Source organism: Galeopterus variegatus, unplaced genomic scaffold (genome assembly GCF_000696425.1).
Source record: "Galeopterus variegatus unplaced genomic scaffold, G_variegatus-3.0.2 Scaffold7473, whole genome shotgun sequence".
Classification (NCBI taxonomy): domain Eukaryota; kingdom Metazoa; phylum Chordata; class Mammalia; order Dermoptera; family Cynocephalidae; genus Galeopterus; species Galeopterus variegatus.
This window is the reverse complement of record NW_007733584.1, coordinates 45,857-71,300: the sequence shown is the minus strand read 5'-3', so window position 1 is coordinate 71,300 and position 25,444 is coordinate 45,857. Positions and strand designations below refer to the sequence as shown.

The following is a 25,444-nucleotide window of genomic DNA, read 5'->3' as shown; positions in this document are numbered from 1 at the left end:
TGCTTTCTCCCGGGATTCCTCCCGTGAGTCGCCGCTGTCTCCGGGAAGCCGGAGGCTGCTGACAGGCCGACTGTCCGTGTGCACGTCCCAGTGGCAGAGAGGCGGTCGGACTCCGCTGGCCGGAGCCGTGCGCGGCCGGGGCAGGAAGCGTTGGCCGGAGGACCCAGACGCAGAACCGAGGAGACCGCGAGCCGGCCATGTCGGTGGTGGGGCTGGACGTGGGCTCGCAGAGCTGCTACATAGCGGTGGCCCGGGCCGGGGGCATCGAGACCATCGCCAACGAGTTCAGCGACCGGTGCACCCCGTAAGTAGGAGCCACCCCGTAAGTAGGAGCGTGCGGGGGGGGGGGCCGGGGAGGCTCTGGGTCCTGGAGAGCGTGGGGACCTTAGGCTCGCGGGCTGGCTACCGGCCACCGCGACTAGTGGAGGCGGTGTGGGGGCTGGGGACCCGCGGCCCGGCTGGGCAGGACCTTGCCCAAGACGAGGGGTGGGGGCTTGCTGCCACGAGTGGGGGAGGGGTGGCTCGAGGATTCCCGGGGACAGGAGGAGTCGGGGAGGGGGTCGAGTCATCCAGGGTCGTCACTTTGGGCGGGCTTCCTACCGGGGGCCGGGCTGCGGCAGAGCCCGCGACTTCGCTTCCTTTCCTTGGCAGGCGGCAGCCTGCGCCTTCCGCGGCCGCCCCCGTTTCCCCAGCCGGCTTCTCTGAGCTGGCTGAGCCGCCCCCGGCTTGTCCGCCTCTCTCCGCGCACATCTTTGCGCACCGCAGAGCCGGAGCTGCCGAGCTTTTCCTTCCGCATTGCACATCTTCGAAATGAACTAGAAGCTTCCAGAGCCTGTATGTGGCTGCTTGTCCAGTAAGCAAGCGAACTGTTGTTAGCGACCACAGTATCACTCCTATGAAAGATTACTCCACCTCTTGTTTCCCACTCTTGGTTGCTAATGTATTCCTAGTGCCCAGGGTCATTTTCAAAAGATGTAAACGTCCTTTTTTGGTCATTGTATGAGGAATCCTAGACGTTTTTATTTCTCTGTTTCGCACAGTGTAAATAAAGGAGACAATACAAATTGCATACTTTTGTGTTAGAACTCTACAAGAGGGTGGCTCTTGTCACTGAATTAAATGTTATATTCTACAGAGGCATGGGGTGGGCAAAGCCAACATTTAAAAAGCAACTTTTGAGGGGGGTTATTTTCTGAAAAGACTATACAAACACGTGTATGTGCATTGATGAAAACAACTGCTTACTTCTAAAGGAAATTACTGTAGGCATGACTTTTTGTTTCAAATGCACTGAGATGAAAAGTGTAGAATGAAAATATCGAACCGGAGGGTAAAATGACTGGGCTTATAGTTATTTGCGTGCAGACGAACATTGATAAAAGTGGGTGGCAAATCCGAAAATAAGCAGAAATTTGACGATGCTAGTAACGTTGGGAAAACTGTTATTCACTGAGTAACCCATGCATCTACCTCTTTGCAAATCTGTAGTCTGTGCTAAGGGCTCTGTAATTGTTGTTTGGTAGGAAAGAAGACAGTATTTCAGGCTTTAGTGCCTACATGCAGTTTGCATCTTTGTTCTCTTTCATCCAATAAAAGCTATTCAAAGGAGAGGAGGAAAAAAATAGTGTTATGTGGACGTAGTAACCACTGCATGAAACTAAACACGACAGGTATGGCTCAGAAAAACATAAACTGAGGGCAATATTGGAGTGCCCCTTATTGTGTTTGTTACACTAGATGGTTGATTCAGTTGCGTTGGCTACTATTAATTCCTGTTTAGTACAGTTAATTTGACTCTGCCCTTGGAAAATGAGTAGATCCATACTGGTAATATACAGTTAACTCTGAGCTCAGAATGATACTGTTTTGGACCGTATGGTAAAGGCCTAGCCTGTGCCCGGACATTTCCTTGGCTTTTGGGGTGCTGTATGATTAGCACCTGCTTAGATAATGTAGGTCCAGGATATTTGTGTTATAGCAAATTTAAACTTCATTTAGCCTAGTATTTAATGCTCTCTGTATATTCCCATTTTGCTTATCTCATTTACCGTTACTCCTACCTGCCCGGATAGGAGTAACTCTAGTCCGAAATAAGATCACTACTCTAATTCAAAACCTAATCCGCTTACCTACTCCTTAAAAGACTTTTTTTTTTGGTTTCTCTGTGATACTGTGCATTCCATTTCTATTGCTGAGAAGGCTGTCTCACAGTTATAAATCACTTTTCATCTCTTCAAAGATGATTTAAAATCCCTCAACATTTATATTCCCTTCTGCTCCGGTACTTGTTCTGCATCATTTTTCTTGGCCTTTTCAAATAGAATCTTCCAGATAAGAACCTTTTTTGTGCTCTTCAAACTCCGGAGGCATAACTCAGATTCACTTGGCTTGGGTTTACATAAGAACTTTTGATTCCTAAAGAGGCAGATGATATATCAGGACCAAAATAGGTAAGACAATGATATTTAGATTTGTACAGAGTTTATGATGGAGAGAGTTACACCATATTTTTTGTTAGTCATATGTACAGGGTCACGTTAATAATACCCTTTAACTATTCAAGGCATTTTTAGATTAATGTTCACTTCCTAAAAATTGGGGACCTGAACAGTCGTACTTGAGGTATTGGGAAATGTCCCCTGAGCCATGAATCGACTTTTTTGGGACAGTAGGACTGCCACCTGGATTGGATTCTCAGAGCAGCATTAAGTGGAACCCACTTTGGGTATCTTGTAAAAGCCGTAGACTCCAAGTCTGTGCTGTACTTGTGTGTCCCCCAACACCATGGGTAGGAAATTTATATTAGAATTTTCCTCTTGTCCATTTAAAATATCCACATTTACACTTTTTCACATTTTTAAAACATTCGGTGTGTACTTCTTCTAGATCAGTCATATCGTTTGGATCAAAAAACAGAACAATTGGAGTTGCAGCCAAAAATCAGGTACGTTCTTTGAGAGAATTCTGATCACTTTTTAAGGGAGAGCGGTTTTAAAAGGAAAATTTCAAGAGAAACAAGAGTGAAGTGTCTAAGCTTTTCTATTTGAGTTTTAAAAATGTAATTCAGATATTCTTTGTGAACCCTTAGATTGTTTTTTCCCCTTCTGTTCCTTCTTTCTTTTTTTATTGAATGAGATCCACTCTAACTTTCTGATCTGCCAAACTTTATTTTTAGTAACATTGCTATATTTTAATTTATCTATTTTTTAAAAATTATTGCAACACTTAAAGAATTTTCTTCTCACATTTCTCTTGATACTCGTTTAAGTGTTAAAGATTTCTTTTATAAAAGGAACTTCTAAGAAGTTCGTATATAAAAGTGTTTCCAGGTTACTTAGTAATTAAGGTAGGACGAGAACTTTTTTCCCAGACCTGTGCTGGCTACTGTGGGTGCCATTTGCTACATGTGGCTGTTGAGCACTTGAAATGTGGCTGGTCTGAATGTGCATTTTAGGAAATTGATAGCCCACACCTACAGTTCTCTTGTATCTTTGTGGTTATGTGAGGAAAATCAGTTGAGGCCCAGATCTGGCCTGTAGACTACTAGACATGCTTCTCTCAGTTTTAGAATCATAAAGAATTTTAGGATATAAATTTGCTTAAATTCCATACTGTTTGAAGAGTAGTGCTGCCAAGCTGTAGTCTTCCCTTTAAAAGAACTAGATTGTGGAAAAAAGAAAATAGTAAACTGTTCTGGTATTTTCAAGCTAATAACTTCACNGGGAGCGCCACCATGCTCCCAAGCGGCGCACTGTAGCAGTGCGCCACCAGGCCGGCCCTGGTGTGTTTTATTTTAAGTGGCCTTTTTTTGGGGGGATGGGGGAAGGGACATCTGGCCTGTATGGGGATTCAAACCCTTGACCTTGGCATTATACCTTCTCACTGTAACCAGCTGAGCTAACGGGCCCTCCTAATTTGCCTTCTTTATGTTAGTCTTAAGTATCAAATGTGTGAAAGCTTTTCTGTTTCTAGAGTTCAAAATTCTTACTGTTCTAACATAGTGTTCTGGAGGATTTCAAAGTGGGTTTGAGTAGTATTTTTAGCTAGAAGCTGCTAAGATTCTTGACTGGAGGTGTAGATTGAAATCTCCTGGGGGCTTTTTGAAAATACAGACTGGTTACATCTGTGGGTGTTCTAATACAGTTAGTTGCTGCACTATCAGATAGCCTGAAGTCGTATACTTAACGTGGGAGCTTTTCACATGTGGAAGAATTCTATCCTCAGTTGATAACCCCAGCACATTAGAAGTTTTAAACTACCAGTAGTGACAAAAACCTAGATTTTTGGTACTAGCAAAGCCCTCTCTCTTCAGTTGATAATTGCTAGTTACATAATCAAGGAATACTTGAAGTGGACAAAAGTCATCTTTTATTTGGATGCCGAAAAGGTAGTTAAAATTCTGCTCTCCCAAATATCTAGGGTCACTTCTTGATCTGCTGGGGTTCTGCTCTGCACCAGGATTGTCTATAATGGACTTAACATATAGTTACAGTATGAGCAGTGTGGCCTGCTCAGACCAATCAGAAGCCTTTATGGCACAGAGTTCTAGTATATGAAAGAATAGAGGCAGAAGATCTAAAATTTTTTCTGTTGCCCTTGTAAGACAGAAGGTGTTCCATCAAAGGAATATCTGGCTGTTGCTAAAAGAGTAATATTAATCTCTGCTAAAATTAAAGAATTAAGTCATAAGTCAGTCGTTCCTCCCCTTTTGTTTTCTTTGCTACAGGGGTGGTTTGTTTGTTTGTTTTCTTTTAACCTAATTTTGGAAAAGTTATGAAAGAGGTGTTCCAATTTGAAAGGTGAGCAGAGACNTGGCCTTGGCGCTCCCAGTGCCGCACTCTCCCAAGTGAGCCACAGGGTCAGCCCCAAATGGGCTTTTTAATCCAGAATTTACCTAAGATACTTGAGCAAAACAGTGGATTAAAAAACACCATCTTTTAAAATAATTTGGCATATTTTTTTCCAGTTTTAAATTTCAAACCAAGCATTTTTGCTTAACCTAATGTGTTTATTTGAGAGATGAGACTGTCCACTTTCAATAAATGGGTTGCTAAAAGTAGCTGAGCGAGAGTTTTAAGTATGTGCAGACATGTGTACCAATTGTGTAAGATAGAATGAGTTCACTATTTTGTTTTTAAAAATTATGCTCCCATATCATCAAAAATGTGCACGTGCAGTTGAAAACATTGTTATTTAAAGACTTTGAATTATGCTTGCATCTTCAACATTTAAGCATTAAATAGATAACTAGCATTCCATGTTGCTAGGAAAAGTAGCAATCCATGTATTTTCTGGCATAAAATATTTATCCTGGCCACTTCGCAATCTGTTAGACTATAAAAATTGTCTCTTTTTTTCAGAAAATGTAATTTGACTGTAGTGCTTCTAAGTTTCCTATTCATTCATTCATTGGGTGTATATTAAACTTTTTAAGATTAGTGGGGGGAAAAGGAATGAAATAAAGGGATACAGTTCTTGGGTGTTTGCTCAGAGCTTTAGGGATAGCTTCACTATCTTGAAATCTGCTTGAAAGTCTGGTGATATTATTGCCTCTTGTGCCCTTTCACTGCTTACATTCGGGCATTTTCTATAGGAGAAGAAGAAAGTATAAATAAAATCTATTAATTGATGGGAAATTCCAGGCCCCGTGGAAAGTTATGTGCATGCGTAGGGTTGGTTTGAGTTGTACCAGTGACCAGAAAATTGCTAAGTACTGGTAGGTGGTGAATTTAGAGAAAAATTTAATATCTCAAACTTATTTGCAGCAAATCACTCATGCAAACAACACAGTGTCTAACTTCAAGAGATTTCATGGCCGAGCATTCAATGACCCCTTCATTCAAAAGGAGAAGGAAAACTTAAGTTATGATTTGGTTCCAATGAAAAACGGTGGAGTTGGAATAAAGGTAATATAATTGAGCAACATTAGATTCCTTAATAGGAGACTGTTTAATTCATTTATAGAGAAAAATACAAATATTTGAATCAATTTTCTTAGTTGGACAAGGTAGGCTTTTTGTTCTTTTTTTCATCCAACTCCTTTTGTAGTGTAGTAGATATGTGCTAAATTGTCTTTGAAGATTATTCAAATGGTAATATATACTGCTATGACTTTATTTGTGTTTCTTCTGAGAATTCTTGGCAGTTGTAAAATTTAGGTTTATTTGATGGTATTTAAAGAAAATCTTAATTGTGTTCACGTATCAAACAAAATCTGTTCCAAGACAGCCCAAGTTGCAGTTGGAGAGCAATAGTGTAATACAACCAGAAGTCTTTTTTTAAACTAGCAGAGGCATTCCTGTCTTGTGATCAACACACAACAATATTTATCCCAGTGATTCATCTCTTCAGTTAGAGTGGAAATTTACTACATTCTATAATGTTTTGACTAGGACTTTGGATGGGGGAAATCTCTAGGGAATAAGTTCTTTCTTTTTTCCCTTTCCCCTTCCTCTCTCTTCTTTCTGAAACTATAACAATAGAAGAGAGTATGTGCTGATATTTGGAAGTCAGTGTTAACATCTAGCTTAAAGTACTACAGTGTTTAAAAAGATTTTTTCTCCTCAACATAGGTAATGTACATGGATGAAGAACATCTATTTAGTGTGGAGCAGATAACAGCCATGTTGTTGACTAAGCTAAAGGAAACTGCTGAAAACAACCTTAAGAAACCAGTAACAGATTGTGTTATATCAGTAAGTAGAAGTCAGCAAGGCAGTGTGTTTTATTTTATTTATTTTATTTTTTTATATTTTTATTTTTTGACCGGTAACGGGATCGCAACCCTCGGTGTTGCGACCGCACCGCGCTCAGCCAGTGAGCGGGAACCGGTCTCCACATGGGATCTGAACCCTTGGCGGGAGCGCTGCCGCGCTCCCAAGTGGTGTACTCTCCAGTGCGCCACCGGGCCGGCCCAGTGTGTTTTTTTATTTTTTTTATCTGTTGCCCTTGTAAGACAGAAGGTGTTCCATCAAAGGAATATCTGGCTGTTGCTAAAAGAATAATATTAATCTCTGCTAAAATTAAAGAATTAAGTCATAAGTCAGTCGTTCCTCCACTTTTGTTTTCTTTGCTACAGGGGTGGTTTGTTTGTTTGTTTTCCTTTAACCTAATTTTGGAAAAGTTATGAAAGAGGTGTTCCAATTTGAAAGGTGAGCAGAGACATACCTTTGTTCTTGCCCATGTGTCTTTCTGAAGCACCTACAAATACTTAGGAAATAAATTTGAAAGTCACTGTTCTAAGTTTTCTCTTCGGTATTTCCCAGGGAAGTGATTCTATGAATGTGTTAGATACCTTTTACCGGAAGAGTGTCCTAGTTAAAATGCTGCATTAGAAGGCGATCAAAAGAATTACAGCTAGAAGTCAACAGCATAAGAAACTTCAGCCCTTGAGTTGTTTTGCTCTTCTACCGCTTAGGAAAATCAAAAGGCTTTGCCAGAAAGTGTTTCTGTAATCTTAACGGGTCCACTGAATACAAAGTACCACATCATCTGTTAATGCTTGAACTTTGTGAATAGCCAAACTGAGGGGCAGGGGCATGTGCTAGAATTAGCTGTGTATTATCTTTAAGTTCTGGCAGTCTTTACCTGTAGTTTAATTATATTTAATATTATATACTGATTTAACATTATAATTCTCAGATGTCCATAGAAATTTAAGACTAGTTTGGAAGCAGAATTTAATTTAAATTTAAAGATTTTCTGTAGATTTAAGTAACTTTCAATATGTCACAAATGTTCCTGGTTAATTTTTATTTCAGTTTGAAGTTTGATTATAATAAAAATTACTTCAATATGTAAATTTGGGGCAGTCTTTTCAAAAGTAGTTACTGTTTCTGAAAGTTAAGGAACTTGCTAGAAAGTGTCAAGTTTTATTTCTGTTTTGTGACTTGGCTAGGTGCCTACTTACCTGTACTGCTGTGAATTTATTATAAGTAGTTTGTGAGGAATTCTTAATTGTTTTTGTATTCTAGATAAATTAAAATTCTTCTCTTTCTTGTTTGTAGGTCCCCTCATTCTTCACAGATGCTGAGAGGCGATCTGTATTAGATGCTGCACAGATTGTTGGCCTAAACTGTTTAAGACTTATGAATGACATGACAGCTGGTAAGAAAAAAAAATTTTGTGTAGAAGTTAATGTAGTATAAAAACTAGAGTTAAGATTCTGGGTGCCATTACTAAACCCTTTTTCATGTAGATGTAGAAAAACAGATCATTAAATGTGTAGGTTTGAAAGCAAAAACTCTACCTCTTCAGATGCTTATGTTTAATGAGAAGGTGGTATTTTGTCAGATTTATGGATCATTTTCATTAGAAAATTCTTTTACATATAGATTTTTAATCCTTTGAATTATGTGGGTTGGATTTAACTTTTTATTTCATTATATTGTTTTTAAAGTTAAGAAACAAGTTTTCTCAAAATCTCTTACAGTTCTGGGTTTCACATCTATCTTGGCTGCAAGTATTGATTTAGTTTAATTTTTTCTTATATTTTCTGAAGTAGAGTTAGGAGTTGATCATTCATCAAATATTGATTTAAGCTTGTATTATTTGCTACACATTGTTCTAGGTGCTGTGGATATAGTGGTAAACAAAGCAGCACTGTTCTCTCCTCCTAGAGGTTTTATTAGTTTATTATGGTTAGAGGTGAATAAAAAGTTCACCTGTGAAAAAAACCTTTTCAGCATATTGATGAAGGTATGTTCTCAGGTGTACATGTTTAGATATACAGTGGTTTCAAAGTTCAGAAAAAATTTACCCTTCAAGGTAATCATCAGTTATTTATCTTGGATTTTTTTTAAAAAATGGTAGGAACTGTAGTTGCTGTAGTTATATATTAAATTCTTAATTTTTTTGGATAAGCAGTCTCCTAGCAGGTTGTGGTTAAAATGTAAGTATTGTTTAATGAGTCTGATATTGTTTGTGACATGTGGTTACATTTCATTGTATTCTCACTATGTGTGTTTTATTCATCACATCTCTCCATGTATCGAAAAATTGATAGAGCCTTGTTCTAAAATCAGAAAGAGAACGGTTATTGATTCCAGGAGAATCAATGTGAAGTCAAGTATAAAAGGAATGTTCACCTTTGTTTCAAGTGTACTCAAGTTTCCTGCATGTATTGGTTATATATATACAATGGAATTTCTAAGAAAATGTGAATCGAAGAATTGAAACATAATTTATTTTTTGTAGTTGCTCTGAATTATGGAATTTATAAGCAGGATCTCCCAAGCCTGGACGAGAAACCAAGGATAGTAGTTTTTGTTGATATGGGACACTCAGCTTTTCAAGTCTCTGCCTGTGCTTTTAACAAAGGAAAATTGAAGGTAAGGTCATACACTGAAACTTAAGTGACAACACATACTAAAAGTTATGATTTGAAGCTACTGAGCCTCTTTACTGTTCTTGTTCTTCTTGGTAATGAAGAGTTTTATTTTAGGTAAGGATGTTAATGACGAATTGTTGCTAAGGTTGATATTAATAAAGATGTAATTGTCTTAGCATACACTTAGGTTTTCTTGCTTAGAAGAAATAGCTTTTTAAGATTATCTTCTATGTAATCATTAAAAGTCAAAAATATCTTAGAGATTTAGCATTCCATTTGGGTTTTGGAGTTACATTTCTCCTTACTGTCTTGGATTTCATGTTATTGTAATTTAAACAGAAATCTTGAGCCTGTTAGTCTTAATTAAATTGTTTGAGTAGCAGTGTTTAAGATTTTAGTTACAAATATGATTGAAAATAACCAGATTATTTGTTGTTTTAACTAAATTAGGTACTGGGAACAGCTTTTGATCCTTTCTTAGGAGGAAAAAACTTTGATGAAAAATTAGTGGAACATTTTTGTGCAGAATTTAAAACTAAGTACAAGTTGGATGCAAAATCCAAAATTCGAGCACTCCTTCGTCTGTATCAGGAGGGTGAAAAATTGAAAAAGCTAATGAGCTCTAACAGCACAGACCTACCACTGAATATCGAGTGCTTTATGAATGACAAAGATGTTTCGGGAAAGATGAACAGGTGTGTCTTGAATTCTGCAGATTAAATAGATGGAACTTCTTAATGAAACTATAATCCAGGTGTCAGTTCTAACTGACTGTTGCAAATCTTGATGTACTTCAGGATTGTATGCTACATGGCGCATGGCTACATTGTACTCTTACAACTAGGGGCACTTCTGCAAAGAGGGTTTTTTTTTTCCTTTTTGTCTTTTTTCGTGTCCGGCAACGGGATCGCAACCCTCGGTGTTGTGCCCGCACCTCGCTCAGCCAGTGAGCGGGAACCGGTCTGTATGTGGGATCCAAACCCTCCGTGGGAGCGCCGCCGCGCTCTCAAGGGGCGCACTGTAGCAGTGCGCCACCGGGCCGGCCCCTGCAAAGAGGGTTTTAAAAAATATCTTCACTAAGTGACTTCGTGATGAAGTCTTTGTGGTATTTTTTACTCTTCAGTATTTCTGGGCCAGTAATTGAATAATAATTTCACAGAGATAAGTGAATGGAAATAAAAACTGAAGGCCAGCTGCCAATAAATAAATAAATAAAGAATTGAAAGCAATGAGAATTGGATCACATAAAACATTTAGGAGTTAAACTGGCAATCTTAACAATATATAAGTGATTTCTTTCAGTAATACCAGTAGAACTGATTTTCTCCCCCATCCCCTTTCTCTTTTTAAAACATTTATTTATTTATTTGGCAGTTGGCTGGTACAGGGATCAAATCTTGGTAATTTTTTTAAAAAGTGACAGATTCAATTGTATGTATTCATTATATTTTGAAGTATATATGCATGTGGAATGGCTAAACCAAGCTAATTTACTAGTGTATTACCTCATGTAGTTGTTATCTCTCATCCCCTTTCTGTACCTGTTTTGTGTATGTACCAAAATAAAAAAGTTGCAAACTCCAGTACAGTTAAACTTGGCCCATGTGGGATCCAGGGGGTGTGTGTGTGTGGGGGGGGGGAGAATGAAATTCATTTGGTTGATAAGACTCATTGTTTTTTAAAAAAGTAGGACAACATGTTGGTTGTATGGTAACTTTTCTGAAGTGTTCCTTTTATTTGCCAAGGTCACAATTTGAGGAACTCTGTGCTGAACTCCTGCAAAAGATAGAAGTACCCCTTTATTCATTGATGGAACAAACTCAGCTCAAAGTAGAAGATGTGAGTGCTGTTGAGATAGTTGGAGGCACTACACGAATTCCAGCTGTGAAAGAAAAAATTGCCAAGTTCTTTGGAAAAGATGTTAGCACAACGCTCAATGCAGATGAAGCAGTAGCCAGAGGATGTGCCCTGCAGGTACTTTCTCAGCCCTGCTTTCTCTTGGTGTGCATTCCTTAAACAGTTTTTACTTTATGTCATCCTGGTGGATTAATATACTAAACAGAGCCCTGCGCCTTATTAGATATCAAAAGGAAGTTATTTTTAAATAAATCCATAAGGTTGTGGGGTGACAAGGATGTTCAGATCTGGGAGATCCAGTAGATTAAAAGAACTACTGAGCTGGTGTTTCTCAGACTGGGAGTTAGAAACATATGATTCTAAGGGAATCTTAGAAAACAGCTGCAAAGCACTAATTAGCTGTGTGGTGGTGACAGTTACAGAGCACATAGGAAATTAGATTGGTAATCTGGTATCATAAGGAACTGATTTAAGGGAAAGTTTACAGGGGTAAGAGTATTAGATAAAAAATGATTTTATAAAATAGATAACCCTCCCCTATTCCCAAATTGATTTTAATGCTTATCAAATGAGAGTGCAGCCCAGAAGCATGAAGATCTAGAAGTTATTGGTAAAAAATAAAATATTAGTTTATATTTAGGATATTATAGTAAAATAAGGTCTAAATCATTTTAATTAAAGTTTCAAGTTAACATGTTTAAATTTTGATCTAAACGCTTCATTTAATATAAATGAGATTTTGTAGACAAAGTTATTTAGAATGACTATTGAGTTAGAGTATATACATATCAATTACAGTATTAATGATAATTCGTTTTGTCGTTACAATCCATCATGTTTTATGAGGTTTTGTTTTTGTTTTTCCTACTTAACTGTCTTTCTAATTCCTCAGAGTGTTGGAAGTTTATAACTTTTTCATAAGTAGAGCTAATTTCGGCCTCTATCCTATACTAATTAATTTGGTCCGTTGAATTTAGTCATTTTTATGTGCCCTGTCCAAATATGAACCTTCCACCTGTCTGCTGGGTGTTGTCTTCCCAAATTTAAATTTACCATTGCTTTCTTCGTTCACAGAATTACTTGAAAATACGTACATTCTGAGTTTACCCTTTTCAGTTTCTTAGACATTTGAAAAGCAGTGTGGCCAGAGCTGTTTGTGGCTGTATATATATATTTAAAGGTGATATAACTTGTAATCGAATCTGCTCTCAGTAGGGCATTTCTGTAAAGCTTAGTGCTTTTTTTCATAAGCCCCTGTGAAATTTACCAGTAATTAACAGTTGCTATCGAAGAGACACTGTATAATTTGTCTTCATATCTAGCAATTGGAATAGTATTTAGGTGGTAAATGAATTCTTTATGCTTAAGATGACATATAGTGTAAGCAGTTCTGAAATTGAGTTTAAACCTGCCCATCCCATTAGAATTGAGTTTTACATTAAAAGATGAGTGTAAATTATTAATGTGCTTATGATGATTTTTTTTTTTTTTTTTAAAGTGTGCAATCCTTTCCCCGGCATTTAAAGTTAGAGAATTTTCTGTCACAGATGCAGTTCCTTTTCCAATATCTCTGGTCTGGAATCATGATTCAGAAGATACTGAAGGGTATGTAGCAGAAAATAACTTTCAGATACTGTATTTTAATATGAAGAAGAAAAACTAATAAATGACTTTTATGATGGAAAGATTAACCTACTTGGGATCTTTCAGTGATCAAATCTATTTCTCTCATTTTGGTATTTTATATAGTTAGATAGAATCAGTAAAGATTTTAGAATGTCTTTCTCCTATTTGTCTAGCACGGTAAGCTTAAATACTTAATCTGCTGAATGCATTTTCCTTTATTCTCTCTAGTGTTCATGAAGTGTTTAGTCGAAACCATGCTGCTCCTTTCTCTAAAGTTCTCACCTTCTTGAGAAGTGGGCCTTTTGAGCTTGAAGCTTTCTATTCTGATCCTCAAGGAGTTCCATATCCAGAAGCAAAAATAGGTAAGTAATTAATTGTGTATATTTTGCTCTTTTGGTTAAAAGACTTGGCTTATCATTCAGTATATAAACTTAAATTTTTCCTGTCCTTAGCAATATTGAGTGGAACATAATTCCATGTGACAGTTTTCATTTAAAATAATGGTGGTGGAAAAATCTCTTCATGTTATTGATGAGTAAACTGGCCAATAGAGACGAAATGACTTGTTAGTTCTGCTCTTACTTCCAAGTATACTGTATCTATTTAAGAACACATTATCCTATTCTGATGTAGCCTGTACTTAAAGGATTATCACCTACTTTTAATGTTAACATTTTGTCTAGGTGAAATTTATTTGCAGGATGTGTTCCCTCTGATTTAAAACCTGTGTTAGAGACCATTGTGAAACTACTTCTCAAATATACCTTTGTTTTATAATCTTTTCTAAAGGTACATCTTTTTGGTGCATTTTTCTTTGGTACAATTGACACTGTCTGTCTACATCTACTTTTTACCCGTAGTAACTCTTTCCTAGACTGCAGGTTAAATTTGCCAATATTGTTAGGTCTTTTCAGGACTCATCCTTGCCCCACACCTTTTTATACAGAAGTCACTGGAAGGAGTCAATCCTGGCCAGTTGTGTTTTCTTTCTTATTACTGTAACACTGAAATATCCTGACCCAGAGTTTTTTTGTTTTGTTTTGAAAACAGTTTTCATGAACTTATTGTTAGGAAAATAGTGTTGAGAAATCATTACATATAAACTGTAAGGTTTCAATAGGTTGGATTTTGTGCATTAATTCCCCACTGTGCAGAAAATAAAACCCAAACTCTTTAGCATGGCACCTAATTTTTCATGTTTGTCAAAAAACATGAAAAATTTGCACATGCTTCAAGAGCCATCTTACATCCCACTCTCCTGTGAGTCTTCTTGGATACCCAGAGTAAATGCTGTTTCTTTAAATGGATCTTTTGGCACTTATTTCCTGAACTAATGATTTAACAGTCAAGGTGTATTTCATCATCTTTCAGGGACCTGGTAATAAAATCTGTAATTTTCTGTGTGTTTCTTCAGACAGCTCTTTATGGCTGTTTCTTTAAATGGATCTTTTGGCACTTATTTCCTGAACTAATGATTTAACAGTCAAGGCGTATTTCATCATCTTTCAGGGACCTGGTAATAAAATCTGTAATTTTCTGTGTGTTTCTTCAGACAGCTCTTTATACACAAGGCTGTTAAATCCCATATAGTGCTTTGCACATAATAGGTTCAAAATACTTTTGGTTTAGTTGACTCTGAAATAACAACACTATTGGGGGAGATAACCAATACTTAGCACTTGCAAGTAAGCACTCACTGTAAAGCTTACTAACTTAATCTTTAGAAGTAAAGATAAATTTGGTAACTTATAGCAGGTTGCACAGGCAGGATTCAAGCCCAGATAGCCTGGGTTAAAGTTTGCACTCTTAACCTTTACTCAGTAATGCTCTGGAACCACTCTATTACACATAATAATAGCAGGCTTTCATAAAGGTTTGGTTCACCTCACCTATTTAAAACAGCAGAATGTTTTGATTATTCAGTCAGAAAAACAATATTCCCTAAAAGATCGTAGGATTAAAATTCAGAATTTTATCATCTGCCTTATACTAGATTTTTATGTCTAGTTTGTGCTTACCCATCTGGAGAAACAGGATAGGAGGAGGCAGGGACGGCATGTCATCAGTGTCTTACACACAGTGTCTGCCTAGTGTTAAATAAAACAGCTACAAGAGTGCCTTTGCCTTTGAAAGTTTTTATGGCATACTAGACTAATCCCAAATATTTCAAGTATACTTATAAGTATATTTTGGGGCGTTATATACCTGTTTTCTTTACAGAGATTTAGATTTAATTCTAAACTTTTTTTGTTTTGTTCTAGGTCGCTTCATAGTTCAGAATGTTTCTGCACAGAAAGATGGAGAAAAATCTAGAGTAAAAGTCAAAGTAAGAGTCAACACCCATGGCATTTTTACCATCTCCACAGCATCTATGGTGGAGAAAGTCCCAACTGAGGAGAATGACATGTCTTCTGTTGAAGCAGACATGGAGTGTTCAAATCAGAAACCACCAGAAAACCCAGACACTGATGTGAGTTTGTGGATAAACCTTTATGTTTGTATATATAAAGTTGACTTAATTCTGAGCTACAAGAGAAGGGTAGGGAAGGGTTAAAATAAATATTTTTCTTCATAAATAATTTTGATCAAAATTTTGGGTAATGGTAATAGCATTTGCCAGTTAATGGTAATGTACAGCCTGGAATTTAGTGAATCGCGTGCCTAAATTCCATCTGTAACTAGGGTATGACAATTTAATTAGAATAGGTAAAAGTTTTTGTTTTTAAAAAAATATATAGACCACATATTGAGAAGTCAAGAGTTGACTGATGGGGTAAAAAAATTTTTAAGATTACTACAGAATCTGTTTGGTGAAATATCTACCAAATTAAAGATAGTTTTTATTTTTTGTTTTTAATTGTATGGCAAAATTGGCTTTGGTATTTCAGAACCTGTTTTTATTTATATGGTTTTCTATGTTGTGGGAGGAAGAAAGCTAAATGTCTGCATAGAGTTTAGTAAGAGTTGTTATTTTCATCATCTCAGTTTAGACTTCTGTTAGCATGTGTGCTAATTCTATGTGGTCAACAGAGTTTTAGGAAACTAAAAGTATTACAGTCATTACAGTTTATTTCTGGGGAATAATCAGAAATAGCTTAAACAAAGAGGCAGGCATTGTAGTGTTTTAGTTAAGGTGTGAGAAAGTGTGGTATCCAGTGGTCACTGTTACCATTTCTAGAACTGTTAAGGAAATTAACATTCTGAACCTTACTTTTACTCTCTAGAAAAACTCTTAAATGTAATGAGTTAAATGACCAGTACCATGTAAACTTTCTCAATCTCTTAGTACCTTCTGGATATCAGGAATGCCTGCCTTGTAAATGCTGCAGTGTCTGCCATAGAATCTTGAAGCTTTGAAAGAAAAAAATGAGAGACTTCAGGGTGGGAAGAAAGTAGTTAATTTAGAATGTTTCAGGCGTCTCCCAAAGATGGGAAAAGATCATAGCAAGCACTGATTTATTGGGGATGGAGGATTAAAAGAAAAAAAAAATGAGAACTTTTGGGGTTCATTTTCCTTTTTCCTTACCAAATTTTTAATCAGGATCATAGCATTTATTCTGTGTCCTGAGGTCTTTTAAGTTATAAGTAACAGGATCATAAAAAGAAAGTGGGAACAGAGTAGTAAGTATCTATAAGCTGAAATGATGACCCCTTGAATGAATGGTAGTTGGCCATTTTATGTAACTGTGGTAGATTGAAATGGAGATAATGTCGAGGTGCATGATGGCTGCTGGTGAAATTAGGTTTAGGAAGCTTGTTCTGGGAAAGAGACCTGGATTAGTAACCTGTTTCCTCTGCTTTTGAGAATTTGTATCTGTACAAGGTTAGGTGAAAGTTTCTTAAAGGATCGTTCTTGATTGTTACCGCATCAATCAAATGCTTACTTATTTGATTTAACTATATTAACTTTTGTCATTCAAAGAATTTCTTTCAGGTTTAAAATTTCTAAGAAGTTTTCAAGTATTTTGTGTCATTTTGCTTTTATCCAGTACCTTTTCTCCCCACCTATTGAGATTTCATAAATGGAGTGTACTGTCTTCGGTGCCCTATAACTTTTTAAATTTATACAAGTACACCTGCTCTCTACATCCTTTGTGCCTGGGCTTTCATTTCAGAAAAATATCCAGCAAGACAACAGTGAAGCTGGAACACAGCCCCAGGTACAAACTGATGGTCAACAAACCTCACAGTCTCCCCCTTCATCTGAACTTACCTCAGAAGAAAACAAAATCCCAGATGCTGACAAAGTGAGTGACTCTTCTAGTTTATTCCATTAGACAATGTTGCAACATGTAATCATTAATGATGTCATTAAATCTGCAGTTTCAAGAACAAGCACCATTTTCTGTAGGATTTTTTTTCTAAGTTTCTATGTGTTTTTCAACTAAAACCATTTAGAGAGGTACTCAGCCTCAACCAAGGGATTGAATAATCCTGCTTCAGACCTGAAAGCCTCTTTTGATTAACTGCCACTGCAAGTAACAAGAGACTAATGCATAATGGCAGTTGTTGTCTTCTAAAGGGCAGAGGATCTGTTAATGCCAGAGGCGGAAATAGATACATCCCAGTGCTGTGTGATTAGTTTTCACTTGAATTAATTGGATGATAAATACATGGGCTATAGGAGTCTAATAAACTTTCTTCTCCTCTCAATTCATCTGTCAAATTTAAGTAAATAAATTATGATGGTCTAGTAATAATCAGATTGCATTTCAAAGTAATTATTCTTTTGCCTTGCTTCCACAGTAGGTATTGGAAGCTAAATTAAATAGTGGTTCTGTGTCCCTTGCAAAATGACAGCTTCTAATCAAACCTGTAAAATTTGTGGTCAGATGGATATTGAAAAGTTGCCATTGCTACTTCAGAATCACCCTGTGCTTTGCAGAACTTCAGTCTCTGTGCAAGTTGCATGTAAATGATTAACTTGTTGGTAGTTTGATATTTCTCTCACATCCTGAGGGGTAGAGTTCTGTACCCCCAGGCAAATCACAGAATTGTTTACTGGGGTCAAAATAGATTTTATACTGAGTAAAAGTTTCCAATTCTTAATTTCCCCATTCCCTGATTTATCCTGTGGGGTTTCTAAAGTAAGCTATAGATCCTGGCTCAAATTTTTCTGAAAACTGCCTTCTTTTTTCTCCTGTTAGAAATTGTATGATGATGGTGGTTATTTGGGGAAATAGCTGCTTAATTTCAACATCACTCCCCTTGACTTAGAGTGAGCATTGACTTGTTTGTGCTGGTAGTCTCATACCTGTCTAGAACATGACATTGGGTAGAATATTGTGTTCTTAGTTGTAGGTGGGACCGCTATTCTCAAGCCATATGGAGCTTACCATACACCCTTTTGGAGGGTTTCTCATCTGTTCCATGTTCGAATGCCATTTTGTGGTATTGGTTTTGTCAGTGGTTGATTTAATTTTGTATTCCCGGGTAGTCTGATCTTGACTTAACTGCCATGCGTGTACTGTAATGCATTCGTTCCTCAGTATCTGTTGCACTATGTGTCTTGCTAGCTGTAGGTATCATCTAATTCATTTTTGTCTCTTGTGGATCATGCCATCAGAGCATGCATGATATAGTGGCGGCTTCTCACATACACTAGAAGGAAGAAGACAGAGACTGCAGGCTGACTGCTTAGATCATCCATAGTGACACAATATACAGCACTTGATAGATACGTGATTTCTAAGGAACACTGAAATTTAAGTCTTGGAAACGTGTTTTAGTCCACCTTTATAATTTTAGGAAAGTCCCAGTTTCTTTGGTAAAGTGCTTAGAATTTTAACGTCCTTTATAACTCCCTAGAGTTGTCCTTTGGCAGTGATTGTGTGCTTCACAGGCTAGTCTCTTCCTGTTTTACCATCCTAGCCGGTCAGGATGCATGTTATCCACTTTGGTTATCATCTTATCTGTCATACAACTGAGTCTTTTCAATTGTGTTCTTTGCCATTTGTGCTAGTAGGAACCTGCAGAAATGGAAATACATAAAAAAAGGCTTGGAAAATTATAGGCCAGGGAATATACTCTTTTAGCCCTGTATTTACATATTTTGAAAACTAACAGTAAACTATTGGCACTTGCCACATTATTCCGTTTGCTACTTTGCGACTCGTTTCTCTCTTTTTACCTCACAGAGTTGCTTATGAGAACTATTACTCAAAGGCAGATAGCAGGAATAATGCACGCGCACGTGTGTGTGTATAATCTCCAACTTCAGTAGGAAATTTTAAAGGCAGTCACTGTAGTGCTAATTATGATTAAAGCAGGCGTAACACTGGGATATAGAGACTATAGTATATGTTACAGGAATTGAGTCGATCTTAACATGTCTCACATTGGTTAGAGTATCTTGGGTGGACTGTTAGATTCTAGACTCCAATTTAAAGATGTGGGTAATATAATAATTATGACATTGTGACTCCTGGGATTCATAAACATGCTGAAAAGGACTAGAGAGTAAAGACCTATGCAGAAAAGCTTAGCAGGAGAAGTTTAGTTTAATATGAGAAGAGAAAAATAACCTGGTGAATTCCTGAAGGAAGGTAAGGCATACAGTCTCGATTTAAAAGGGACATTGGGAATTAGATGATCTCTTAAGCTCTTCCAACTTTATGATTTTAGGGATTTTATTTTTGCCTGAGTCAGTAGTAAGTATGATAGGGAAATTTTTTGTTTTTTAAGGATTGTTTAAGAATTTTTTTTTTTTTTTTTTTTTTTTCCCCCTCTTCCCAAGGCAAATGAAAAGAAAGTTGACCAGCCTCCAGAAGCTAAAAAACCCAAAATAAAGGTGGTGAATGTTGAGCTACCTATTGAAGCCAACTTGGTCTGGCAGTTAGGAAAAGACCTTCTTAACATGTATATTGAGACAGAGGTAGGTAAAATAAAATATTTTATTTTGGAATATATTTAGTTGCTTGGCCCTGTTACCCACATTTGTAATAGATAAATGACTATAACTCTTTCCCATATCCCAAGTTTTGTAAGTTTTAGGGATAGATGAAGCCAAAGTTAATGCGTTTTAATTTTTTAATTGCGTTTTGTGTCCTTACTAGAGAGATCTATGCCATACATAGATTGTTCTGCTTGGTATAAAATTGATTTCCTAAGTTTTTGTGAAGAAATTGGATGCCAGTATATCCTAGCATAGAGCACAATACAGTTGGAATCTCAGGCTACACTAAACATTCCTATGAAGACACATTGTGCTTTTTGTAGTCTGAAATCGTATAACTTCGTATAATGTATGCTATACGAAGTTATTACGTTACGGTTCAGCTTTGCTTTACTGAGAGGGAACATTGTGTTTAGAAATTTATTTAACAATGAATTATAGTCTGTTTATTTCTTTGATTTAAAAACATGGTGGCGAAGTAGTGTGATCATATACATGGGCACAGTATTAATTGCAGTATCAGACAACCCTGTAACTACATATAGGAAAACAAAATTATATTTAATCAGTGGGTTGATTTGTTTTTTACTTAGTATTAAATTTGAAATGTGAAAGCTATGTAATTTATTATATAATGTTAAAAAATAAACAACATCAGCATGTGTATTTAGAAAATGAAACTTTATAGGGTTTGTAGGAAGAGTTTTATGAGGTATGAATTGGAACTAACAACACTAATTTGTTTTGTATGACCATTGATTTTTATTTTTTTTATATCAGAGTCTAAATAGTTAAAGTTTAGTTTGAGTTATTAGAAGACTAGAGTAACCTTTTTTGTTTCCTGACAGGGTAAGATGATAATGCAGGATAAATTGGAAAAAGAAAGAAATGATGCTAAAAATGCAGTGGAGGAATATGTGTATGAGTTTAGGGACAAGCTCTGTGGACCATATGAAAAATTTATATGTGAGCAGGTATGTTTATGTTTTAGAGCTTTGTTTTTATTACTTTATAGACATTTTCATACGAAGTGTTTAGTACCACATTTGACATTTAAGCCTCTACTAGATTATGTAACTTGAACTTCTTGAAAACAATTTGAAGATAGAAATTATGTAAACAAAGTCTTGGAGAGAGAGGCTTGCAAGTGATGAGCAGTTTTATTTTATTGTAGTTTACCCCAGTAGAGCTTTGTTTTTACCACCCAGAAAAGAGGACCTATCAAACGTTTACTCAGAGTCTATGGCATCACAGTTATGGGGGCTGGAAAGATAAATAAGAGAAAATCCTTGCTTTCAAAGATGTCAGACTTTTTAAATGATGTTGCTCCCTTGGTAGCTTTTAATCATTGTTTTATCCCATAAGACTTGTTCATCCAATCATTCCAGAATTTATCAAGCACCATTATTCCTCCTAATCCTTTTCTTGACTCCCAGTGAATATAGCTCTGAGTAAATTCCAGAAGCACACCTGTGCAAGATGGGACTTGGAAAAAAATTGGTGAGATGGAAATCTAGTATGGTTTAGGGATTAATTCTGAAATTAAAGGTCATTTAAACTTAAGTTAGGAGTCTGTTTTAGTCCTAAAGTCCTTGGGCTGCCTTGTAATAGAGTTCACTTCTTAGCTGGGCCCTGGCATGTCCTGGTTTCTTATGTTTGAGATTCTGAAGTAGGGATGACCCAGCCAGGCTGGAGTAGAAGTACATACCTTACATGAATTGCTTAGGAATGATTTTTTTCATTTGTTCAGTGATTGCATTGCCAACCTGTATAGCTTCCCTTTCAATATTTGTGGGAGGGGGTAGAAAGTTACCAGTCAAGACCTAGCTGTTTTGGAGAGCAGGAAGATAATTTCTGTTCCATAAACACATCTCAGTGTATGCAGATTGTCTAAAGTTGGGCTTCTATTATAAGTCAATACGGGCAGTTTGTGAAAAATTCTCAAATGTCACTGTGTGACAGAAGCCAAAGAATACCTATCAGTCCCTCATAAAGAATTGTATGGAGTTCATAAATAGTAGAGTGTTTATTGTTCCTTAATATCTTTCAGTGAAGAGAGTCCAGCTAATCCGAATGACTTCTTAGATAAGATTAGGAACCTAGTGTTTAGCACTTCTGAGAATGCCTGTTTTGTTGTGAAAACTTCTGAAGTAAAATTGCCACTAATCTTGTTTCATATAAAGGATCATGAAAATTTTTTGAGACTCCTCACAGAGACTGAAGACTGGCTCTATGAAGAAGGAGAGGACCAAGCTAAGCAAGCATATGTTGACAAGTTGGAAGAGTTAATGGTAAGCCCTTCTCTCCTTCTAAAAAGTGGTACGTATGTTTTAAATGACAGACATTTAAAATATAATCATAGCAGCTATTAATTTACTGCATTTTGTTTTAGAAAATCGGCACTCCAGTTAAGGTCCGGTTTCAAGAAGCTGAGGAACGGCCAAAAATGTTCGAAGAACTAGGGCAGAGGCTGCAGCACTATGCCAAGATAGCAGCCGACTTCAGAAATAAGGTCAGTCAGTCTTTCTGTACATACTTGTGGTGAGAAAGTTAGCCTAGAATTTAATAAGCTAACATTTAAGCTGAGAAATCTTCTCTGTAAGTTAATAGTCTTAAGTGGGAAATTTTGGTGTTTTTTGTTATTGTTGGGCATAAATGTTTGTTTTTTTATTATTGTTTAGTATAAGCATATTATTACAAATCATGGTTTTTCTTTATGCCCTTTACCCAACCTATCCCTCCCCCAACCTCCCTTCTGCAAATTTTGGTATTTGAGACCACTTGTAGATTTGAACTTCATAGAAAGTTGGGTCAGATTAGGTGTTACTGTTAAATATTCAATGCTATAGAATGGCTGTGGTTTCTCTGTTTAGGATGAGAAGTATAACCATATTGACGAGTCCGAAATGAAAAAGGTTGAAAAGTCTGTTAATGAAGTGATGGAGTGGATGAATAATGTCATGAATGCTCAGGCTAAAAAGAGTCTTGATCAGGATCCAGTTGTACGTGCTCAGGAAATTAAAGCAAAAATTAAGGTGAGTGTTACTGTCTCATGCTTACTACTGGGTTCTCTTATGGATTCAAGTTGTAGTCATTTGAACCTTAAACATAGCCATTTTTCCTATAAACCTTTTACCTCATCCTAAGACTAGTTTTCCTTAGTTCATTTTTGATATCACAAAATAAAGGCCTCATAAGTTTGTTAAATTTCCATTTCTTCATTAATTCATTTGGTTTGACAAAAACATTCATTGAGCCCCTGTTGCTCTCGGGGTTAATCAGAGTACAGTGTAAAGTCCCTGCCCCTGTGGAACTCCCATTTTGGTGAGAAGGAGACCAATGATAAATAAGTCCCTGTTCGTATATCTGATGGTGTTAAGTGCTGTGGGGAAAAATAAAGTCGGGTAGAAAAGGGTTAGAAAATTCTGGGTTGTGGAGTAGACCCAAGTTGGAATTTTAGCAGGGAGGCCTTGCTGAGTGTGTGTGAGGCTTGAAGGAAGTTGAGAAGAAAACCAAGGAAGTGCTTTCTGTCTGGAATGATTTTCAAACACAATGAAGGTTAAGGAAAAGTGGGCCTTTTGAGCTGCTTTCAGGTTTAAAGCTGTAGACTTGAATTCCAGCTCTTGGCTCACTAGTTTTCCTGATCTTGAAGTTACTTAACCTCTTTGGACCATTTTCCTCTTCCATGAACTAGAAAATCATAATTCCTACCTTTTAATATTGTCATAAGGATTAAATGAGGTAATATAAAAAGTACATAGCAAGTCCCCGACACAGCATAGAAGAGTCTTTCCTTCTCTTTTGATCAGGCTGCAAGCTATGGTTTTGGAGAAATGAATTCTGTGATGTATAATTGGAGTTGTTGGAAAAATATTTGGTCAGGTATTTAGGGAAGTAGTTGAAAATAAAGTAGGTGGATCTGAATTAATCTGATGACTAGTTTGTTTTTTCCTTAGGAATTGAACAATGCTTGTGAACCCGTTGTAACACAACCCAAACCAAAAATCGAATCACCCAAACTGGAAAGAACTCCAAATGGGCCAAATGTTGATAAAAAGGAAGAAGATTTAGAAGGCAAAAATAATTTTGGTGCTGAACTTCCACATCAGAATGGTGAATGTTACCCGAATGAGAAGAGTTCTGTTAATATGGACTTGGATTAGATAACATTAAATTGGCTTGTTCCTTCAATTAATAAAATATTTTTGCCATAGTATGTGACTCTACATAACATACTGAGACTAATTTATATTTTCTTTTTTAAGGATGTCTAGAAAATTTGTGTATTATATGGAAAAAGAAAAATGCTTAAGTCTGTAGTCTTTATGATCCTAAAAGGGAAAATTGCCTTGGTAACTTTCAGATTCCTGTGGAATTGTGAATTCATACTAAGCTTCTGTGCAGTATTACCATTTGCATCACTGAGGATGAAACTGAATTTTGTCTTTTGGAGGAAGAAACCAAACTGTACTGCTTGTTCAAGAGGGCTGTGATTAAATCTTTAAGCATTTGTTCCCGCCAAGGTAGTTTTCTTGCATTTTGCTCTCTATCTCAGCATGTGTGTGGGTGTGGATGTTTGTAAACAAGACTAAGTCTGATTTCATAAGGGCTTTCTAAAATCAATTCTGTCCAATATAATATGACTTCTTGCTTTCATATTAAGAATTCAATGAGTAAAACAAAAGCTAGTGAAATGTGTTAGCAGCATGCAGAACAAAAACTTTTAAGTTGTCTCACTGTACAGTACGTTGTCATGTGAAGGTGTGAAATGGAAGAGGTGTCGGACCTGTTGTAACTGAGGGTGACAACTCTTATGAGCTTTAAAATAAAGTTCATCTGTGTCATTTCTAAACTGTTGGTTTTGTCACTAATCTAAAAAGGGGATTGGGGGAGAGGATTATGAATTATTGTAGCAGAAATGAAGTTACTTAGTGTGAAAATCCAGTTTTCCTTTTTTGCTTCAGTTTATATATGCTCTCTCTTCATGTAGCTTTCTCCTGAGGGAAAAATAGTATATGTTTATTATATTAAAACATTTTTAAATAGAAAGTGAATATAATTTAAAATTATACCACCAAGAAAAAAACATGGTTAACATTTTGTTGCATATCCTCCATGACTCTTACCTGTAATGATGGGTGCATCTGTGTGGGTGTAAGTGTATGTGCTACAGTGTTGTGGGCTGTTTTCTAAAACTGTGTACCAGGGAAACCCATCAGTAAATAAATATAGTGTGGTGTCATTACAGCTTCACAGTCATGGTGAGTTCCATTGTAAAGACATGCATAAATATGTTTTATTTAATCCCACTATTGGTAGGTTTAGGTGTTTCTCAAGTTTTTGATATTCTAAATAATGCTGCAGTGAATCTCGTCTATCCAGTTATTACTTTCTAAGGACAACACTGGAGTAGTGTTGGGTTTGGTGGGGAGAAGACGTGTGTACCTCATGTGAGGGGATTAGTCTTTTACCTGTAGCCGTTTATTATAGTAGCTACTGTTTGGCTACTCTCCTTTCACACAGAGTGACTACTCTTAATAAACCTCACCGGTGGCTTTTAATTTTCAAGGTCATACAGGAGGTATCAATTAGGAAAACAAACTCCACTACTCAGGTTACTCAGATTTTAAAGCCCACATTCTGAACAGCCCTAGACTAGCTAATTTGTCATTTTGTATGTCTGTGTTTCAAAACATCTTAAGATTTACCTTTTTTCATGAATTATGTATTTTGCTTAT

The 25,444-nt window shown here is 36.7% G+C and overlaps 1 protein-coding gene across 1 annotated transcript; it reads left to right on the top strand.

Moving 5' to 3' along the window:
* Positions 1 to 24: 24 nt before the first annotated feature.
* HSPH1 (heat shock 105kDa/110kDa protein 1) lies at positions 25 to 24,558 on the top strand. Its single transcript, XM_008591988.1, has 18 exons — positions 25 to 304; positions 2,887 to 2,944; positions 5,766 to 5,906; positions 6,573 to 6,695; positions 8,007 to 8,106; positions 9,196 to 9,329; positions 9,779 to 10,023; positions 11,074 to 11,302; positions 12,684 to 12,790; positions 13,040 to 13,173; positions 15,073 to 15,281; positions 16,927 to 17,058; positions 19,548 to 19,685; positions 20,555 to 20,680; positions 21,890 to 21,997; positions 22,099 to 22,218; positions 22,580 to 22,741; positions 23,663 to 24,558. The coding sequence occupies exons 1-18, from the start codon at positions 198 to 200 to the stop codon at positions 23,867 to 23,869; spliced, it is 2,580 nt and encodes an 859-aa protein (XP_008590210.1). The 5' UTR covers positions 25 to 197; the 3' UTR covers positions 23,870 to 24,558.
* The last annotated feature ends 886 nt before the right edge of the window (positions 24,559 to 25,444 follow it).

What these genes read in the sequence shown, in the direction of transcription:
- HSPH1 (XM_008591988.1), top strand. Translation starts at nt 198, where the DNA reads ATGTCGGTGGTGGGGCTGGACGTGGGCTCGCAGAGCTGCTACATAGCG. An exon ending in ACATGTATATTGAGACAGAG is followed by an intron (nt 19,686 to 20,554) that starts GTAGGTAAAATA and finishes GTTTCCTGACAG; the next exon opens with GGTAAGATGATAATGCAGGA. An exon ending in ACAAGTTGGAAGAGTTAATG is followed by an intron (nt 21,998 to 22,098) that starts GTAAGCCCTTCT and finishes ATTTTGTTTTAG; the next exon opens with AAAATCGGCACTCCAGTTAA.